This window comes from Rosa chinensis, chromosome 2 (assembly GCF_002994745.2).
Source record: "Rosa chinensis cultivar Old Blush chromosome 2, RchiOBHm-V2, whole genome shotgun sequence".
In the NCBI taxonomy this organism is placed as follows: Eukaryota; Viridiplantae; Streptophyta; class Magnoliopsida; order Rosales; family Rosaceae; genus Rosa; species Rosa chinensis.
The window spans coordinates 1627699-1635226 of record NC_037089.1 but is presented as its reverse complement, the minus strand read 5'-3'; the positions used below and the strand labels follow the sequence as shown (position 1 = coordinate 1635226).

Genomic DNA, 7528 nt, shown 5'->3' with positions numbered 1-7528 from the left:
CTCACTCCCCAAATCATCCTATTCAGTCAATTGGATTTGACTATGCTAGTGAGTTTACATCGAAGACTTTCGATGGATATTGCAATGGGCTTGATGTTGGACATCACATTCCCATGTACACACCCAAATGGTCTCACGGAAACGACTACGATGGTAGTCTGAACATTGGTAATGCGCACCAATCTTCTTACATCCGCTTGGGGTGATGCAATATCGCATGCCGCTATGCTAATTCGTCTACGACCTAATGCCACTCAATGTACCTCTGCGTTACAGCTAGTGACTGGGTACACGTCTTTTGTACTTACGCACATTTGAGTGAGCCATTTTTGTGCCAATTGCGCCGCCACAGCGCTCTATGATGGGTCCTTACAGACGAATGGGCAACTACGTTGGATTTGAGACTTCCAACAATCGTCCGCCACTTAAATGCCCTTGCTAGGCGATCTCCTTACCGCTAGATTTGCGGATGTCACTTTGATGAGACAGTCTTCCCGTCGTTAGGGGGAGATAAGAACACGAATGTTCAACAGGAACAACAGGAATTGTCGTAGTCTGTCCCCACTATGTCTCATCTTGATCCCTATTAAAGTGACGAGATCACACAAATATGCTGCAAACATGCCTGCAAGGAAGGACGTCCCTATGAGAGGACGTAGCGCCACCGCACACGGAGGTGGGTATGGCGCCAACGCCAAAGAGAGTGGCACTCTGGCGTTACAGGCCCTGACCCCAGCTAGGATGCGTGGGAGGCCCGTGGGTTCGAAGGATACTTTGGCACATTCCAATCCTTTATTCATCAAGACTCAAAATCCGTCTCATGAGTATCTTCCAGGTTATGGTTATCGTTGGGGGACGCCTCAACGTCAAACCCTATTCCTGAGAATATAGAGCTCTATGAAACTTACACTAGTGTACATGAGACGTGGGATAGAAACTCCATCATAATTGATGATGTAGTTACGCATTTTGTTGCGCATGAGTTTGCTGAGTCCGATGATATCGAACCACGCTCCGTTGATGAATGAATGCCAACGTAGAGAGTTTTTGGCCTAAATGGAAAGATGCGATCCAGGTTAAGATGATTCTCTAACGAAGAGGAAAGTTTTCGAGCTAGAGATGCCAACACCTCCTAACATAAAACCTGTTGACTAATGGGTCTTTGTTAGAAAGCGTAATGAGAAAAAGAGATGGTAATCTCGCCTTATGGAGCAAGGCTTCTCACAAAACGCCCTGGAATCGACTACGATGAGACATATTCTCTCGTAATGGATGTCATTGCACTCCACTACCCTGTCAGTTTGGTAGTTTCCGAATAACTGAACATGCAGCTTACAAATATGGTCACTGCGTATCTCTATAGGGATCTAGATACGGAATATACATCAAGGTTCATGGCGAACTTCATTTACCCAAGTCAAGTGGCTCTAGACCATGGAGCGCGTTTACAAAGAGGTTGAAATGCTCACTAAAGTGACTACTTGATTGGGAAGGGATATGCCCACGCGTTTCTATGACAAGTTTCGGATTCCATCGCGGTTCATGTTGGACATGATCTTCATTAGAAGCCCTTAAAGAGTTAAGGGAAACCGCTGAACACTTGAAATCCGAGTTTGAGATGAAGGATTTTGGGAGAACACGATTATGTCTCGGTTTGGAACTTGAGCATCGTGTCGATAGATGCTTAGGCATTTTGACAAAGTCAAGCCTTCAAGCACCCCCATGATCGTCCGTAGTCTTGATCCTGAAAATGATCATCTTCGTCAAAGGGATGATGACGAAGATGTGCTAGAGGTAAAAGTGCCTTACTTAGTACAATAGGCGCATTATTGTACTTATCTCAATGCACAAGACTGGACATCTCATATGTTGTAAACTTGTTAGCTAGATATAGCTCTGCGCCAACGCGACGCCATTGGATTGGTGTAAAAGATATCTTTCGATATTTGAGATGTACGATTGATATGGGCTTGTTCTATCCCTACGAAGAGATGATGGATTCGGACCCATCACACACAAGAAACGCCGCCAACGCTGGCCTGCGTTCTCTATCCCCATTCCAAAACGACATGTGTTTTGGAAGGTTTTGCTGATGTTGGGTATCTGTCTAACCCACACAATGGTCATTCCCAATCCGGTTAAGTGTTCACCATGGGAAAAGACCGTGATATCTTGGAGGTCTACAGAACAGACCGTAGTCGCTATATCTTCGAACAATGCAGAGATCATTGCTCTTCACGAAGTGGTTCGTGAATGTATATGGATTGGATCCATAGTTACGCATGTTCGAACAATTGTGGTTTGAAGTCTACCACAGATGAGCCTACAAGTGTTTAGGATAATGCTACTTGTTTTGAACAAATGAGGCAAGGCTACATCAAAAGCGATAACACCAAGCATAATCAGCAACAACAGACACTCCTCGAGATCAAAGTGAACTAGGTTCAATCTGAGGACAGTGAGGCAGACTTGTTTACGAAGTCATTGCCCAGTACCACGTTCGAGAAACATGTGGCAAGATTTGGCTTGCTAAAATTATCTGAACTCCCATGATCGTAGTCATTAGGGGAGGCGCAGACATCAGGGGGAGATGTCTACATGTTCACCTCGAATCGTGAAGGGTGTGTTGTGCTCTTTTTCCCCTTCGACCGAGGTTATTTTTGTCCCACTGGGTTTTTGTTACTCGGCAAGGTTTTTAACGAGGCAACGAGAGAAGCACCGCGTTTGGGCAACACAAGGGCGAGTGTTGAAGGAAAACCTAATTTGTGTTTAGCCCAAACTCTAGGTTACTTGACCTAGTGGTAATAGGATTTAATTAGAAGGATCTAGAATCCTAATCAATGTAGAATTACTTTCCTTGTATGATTGAGATTCTATGCATTGTAATCCTCTATATAAAGAGGCCCCTATTATCAATGAGAATACACAGAAAATTTCTCCCAAATTCAGTTTCTCTACAACAAAAAGTACACCAATTTTTTATGCAAGATAGGATATTGTCGTCCAAAACTTTTGTAATAAATGCTAGGAAATTGGAAGGGAAAATCAATCCCATGGGGTATGAGTGGAATGATTTCCCCCCTATTTTCCGCTCTGTCAGGAAAGTATTTCCAGAGTTTATGGTTACCAAACAATTACTTTCCTTTCCTGAGTCCTCAATTCTGCAAACCAAAACGAGGCCTAATAATAATCACTACTTGTTCATACTATTATTCTGTCAATTTAAATACAAGATTACTAACTTTGACATCGAAGCGACTTAAACCAACACACGCTCGGACTTCTCCCGGATGCCCCGTGCATGTCTCTTAACAGGTAGCGAGACAATCGACCACCTGAATTCATCGACCCACCCATGCTTCTTATATCTCCGCCATCCCGAATATAGACAGAAACGAAATTACTCATTCCCTCCATTGTGACCAATTTGCTCATTTTTCATATGATTCACCGCTAATCACACATATTGATATTATCTCGTCCTTAATCATACGGCTCAAACATAGAAATCATAGGCTTTGCATATGAAAACCCATTTTAGAAAGTGACATCATTAGTACCCAAAGCATTACCGGGTCGACGGGTCCTGCTTAACACCCGGTTAACCAAGGCTGCTTTGGGAATTTCGTGCACAAACTAAAACCCGCTAACAACCGGGAACGGACCCTTTTGGGAATCTCGTTGCGCAAAGTATAACCCGTTCCCAGTAAAGGGTAGCAAAGGGTGTTTCGGGAATTTAGCCTGCAAAGTAAAAACCGGTTAAACTCCCGGCTAGGGAAGGGTAATTTCGGTATCTCGACGCGAACTAAAACCCTCAGTCGTCGTTCCTCACTTTCTTCACCGCCATGGCTTCTCTGTAAAACCCACCTCTTACTCTATTCCGTTCTGAAGGATCTGCTCGCTCTCTATCACTGAAGCTCTCACGGTCCTCCTACAAAGGTAGCTCCGTCTTTGATTTACTCACCGCCACCAATCCTTCACCTGCTTTCTGGATTTTTCAATTTTTCGTTCAATCATTGTATGGAATTGTATCTGCATCTAGGTCTAGCTCAATTTTTATGCAATTGACGTTTCCGATTTCAATTTCTCATAGATGATAACTGTTAGTGGTGGTTGTGTATAGGTGAAAAAAAAATTTAGGAAGAAATATGCCTCTGTATGATTGTATGCTCCTGGCGAAGCCGCATGTAAAGAAGGAGGCTCTGTTGGACCTGGTTGCGAGAGTAAGCAAGCATGTTTTCCGACGAAATGGGGTCATTACTGACATGAAGTCCTTCGGCACTGTGCACTTGGGTTATGGTATTAAGAAGCTTGATGGCAGATTTTATCAGGTGTGTTTCGTTTTTTCTTTGCTGTTAGATTAGTCAGGATGGGAACTTACCATGTTTCGGGCCTTTCCGGTCGTCTGGAATTGTTTCATTAGCAATATGAGTGCAAACCTGTATCGCGAATTATGTGCAGTGCTTGGTAGATGCTTGCAATTTGTCTAGGCTCGTAAGGATAACTTCGAAGTTGAGTTTCTGCATCTCATATCGTATTTGTCTTTAGTCATCAGTTAGTGTGCAAGGCCTTGAGACTAGAAACAAAGCCTATTCAGACGTATTTCCATCCATTCTAGTCCTTACGATTGCAATGCTGCTGTGGTTTTAGCTCTTTTGATTTTTACTTTTTTGTTGTTTGATGCTATTTGAGATGTAGACTAGAACATATGAGCGGCAAATTGAGTGGATGTGGTGTCCTATGTGTTCTACTTTGTTTGCTTTCTTTGGAGATAAAAGTGGACATACACGTATGTATAACATATTATTATAGTTTCACAATCCAATCAAATCTCTAAATTTTGAGATCTCTTTGTGTCATCTCAAATTGCTTAGAACTGGTTAGGAGATTGGAGTCTCTTATAATGGGCTTCTTGAATCACTATTGTTGAAGAATTTTGAGTATCAACATCACTTCTTGAGTGAGATAGTTTGCTTTGGTATGATGTATAACTTTTTAGAAGATAGATCTGGCATAACCGTATGAAGAGGTGATATTGTGTAAGACTTTAGAGAATCCACACATTAAAGATTTTTCTTTGTCACTTCTGTTTTTCCCATCTTCTTTTTGGTAAAAGAAGTAAAACAAGTGCTAAGAAATTCTAAGATTGAGGATTAAATTGGTCCTTTTGATTGGTAAAGATAAGCATCAAGACTTCAATCAATTGTATGAGAAAAATTTGATGTGAAGGTTCAGGAATGGGTAGTGTTCCTGCCATACTAATTTAGCTTTCCAAAACTCCTTTAAGATAGTGTTGTCAAGTGGTATGGGTAAGCTTTAGCATAAATGACATGGGACTTGTGTAGTGAAGGGTGTAAGTTGGAAATGAAATTGGAATTGTCACCCAGTCCATAGATTTGGTTGGAATTATGTAAAATGTTTCATGCAGCAATACAATCTATAAACTTTTTTAACATTTGAATTGTTTTTTACTTCTCTATTACTATTTGTCTATATTCATTCTTGTCTAGTTGGTACTGAATTACAAGTTCTCATATCCCGTTGACCTGATAAGACTCCATCACTAAATCAACGCTGCATATGGTATAGGGTCAACTGATGCAGATGACTATGATGGCTACACCTAACATGAACAAGGAGCTGCATTACCTCAACAAGGAAGATCGGTTGCTACGCTGGCTCTTAGTTAAACACCGAGACACAAAGTATGGCATGGAATTTCTTAGCGAACAGGATACCAGAAATGAAATTAATAAGTTTCATCGGGGCAGCATATATGATATGGTTGAAGATGATGACGACGACGACGACGACGACGATGATGAATATGATGTGGACCGGGAAGGAAATAATATGGCTGAAGACAACGACGATGACGATGAATATGATGTGGACCAGGAAGGAAAGCAGATTGATGGATGATGGATGTCAGGATGATCCTCCATTAGCGTTCTGTTGAGATTTCTTATTTATGTTTGTCATAAAATTTTGTAGCAGCAACTGTTGTGAATTATATGTTGGGTGAATATTGTCTTATCAACGTGTTAGATGCTCTGAGCTTTTAGTTTTCATGTGCGTGGTGCACCTGAATTTCTTTGTTTTTTCTCCTAGCTTCTGTTCAAGATGAACTTTATCATTGGATTTGGTTCATTTGTGCATTTGTTGAACAGACCTCCCAAGTTAAAATGACCATCTAGAAGTGACATGAGCTGAATGATTGTACCTCTTGACTTGTGGATGCAGATATTTCTCAAACAACCGAGTCATTGGGCTTGTTTGGAATTGCCTTTCGAAGGCTCAAAAACGCTTTTGAATTAGGAAAGTGAAATTCACTTTCTATTTTACAATTCACACTATATGCATCATTTTTTAGTACTTAACATCACTTATTTTACAGTTCACATCACAAAAAGATAAAATTTAAAGATTTTAAAAAAGGAAATATAAAGTGTGAATCGTAAAACAAGGATTCACTCCCCTTAAATTAATATAAAAGTTTAATTATAAATATAAAAATTGAAAGAAAAAAGAGAGTAATTTGAGAGGAAAAGATTTTGTAAAGGCCCGGATTTGTGGGGATGCTCAGAGGTTATCGCTTTTTGACCTAAATTAAGAAAAATGTAAATATATATCAAAATTTCAAGTCAGATATGGGCCGGACTCTATGTAGCTTATTGTTCAAGTAAAGGTTGGGTTTGTAGTTAAGCCCAATCAGATTTGTGCATGATAACGTGGACAGACAGAACGTATGGATGAGATTAGGGGATTTGGGTGTTAGCTCATTTTAAGTATCTTATGGATTAGTGACTAATAATGGATTTATACGATCCTGAGAATCCTTCCTTGTTCTCCTAACATGCCACCTACTTAATTAGCATATCACATGATAGAGATCATTGTCCGGACTCTCTATGTGTATAGAGAAGTATTGCAGATCAAGTGGGCCTATGGGCGGATTTGGAGCGATTATAAATAACTTTTTAATCGAGTGTACCACTAATGAGATTCACGATTTATTAGTTTTGAAAAGTTATAGAGATCAAGTGAGTATGCAAAAAGTAACCTCATTTGTTACTAAAATAAGCAGATTTAGTCCTTGGTTTTTTTTTTTTTAAATATTTACCAAAAATATATGATCATTTCTTCAAAGGACACTATCGCGGACGAATTAAAAAATTATTTTAATGGTATGGACCCTCTTTTGTCTCCCACCAATCTTCTGATTAACTTTCCATTGTCTTCTTCTTCCTGATCTTAGAACAAACCATCTTTTCGTTCTCATATAGTATCATTTTCTTTCTTCTTCATCATAACATACCATAAGGGATGTCATTTCAGGCAGCTTCTCATATCTGAAGAGATGGGTTGTATATAAATAGGAGAAGAACATAGTACTTCTAGCACCAACAGCGTATATTTAAGTTGTTGCGGTTAAAAAGCTCGTATGCATATTAGACCTTAGATGCAATGGCGGGGATGCTTCCTGGTGTGGAATGTGCTCGAAGAAGACGAGTCCATCAGAGCGGCG

General features: G+C 40.4%; 1 protein-coding gene across 1 annotated transcript; it reads left to right on the top strand.

Annotated features, from left to right (window-relative positions):
* Positions 1-3786: 3786 nt before the first annotated feature.
* On the top strand, positions 3787-6158 carry LOC112188111 (WD repeat-containing protein 55 homolog). The gene is made up of 3 exons (XM_024327159.2): positions 3787-3939; positions 4124-4331; positions 5590-6158. Exons 2-3 carry the CDS (start codon positions 4149-4151, stop codon positions 5920-5922), a joined length of 516 nt encoding a protein of 171 aa, XP_024182927.1. The 5' UTR covers positions 3787-3939; positions 4124-4148; the 3' UTR covers positions 5923-6158.
* The last annotated feature ends 1370 nt before the right edge of the window (positions 6159-7528 follow it).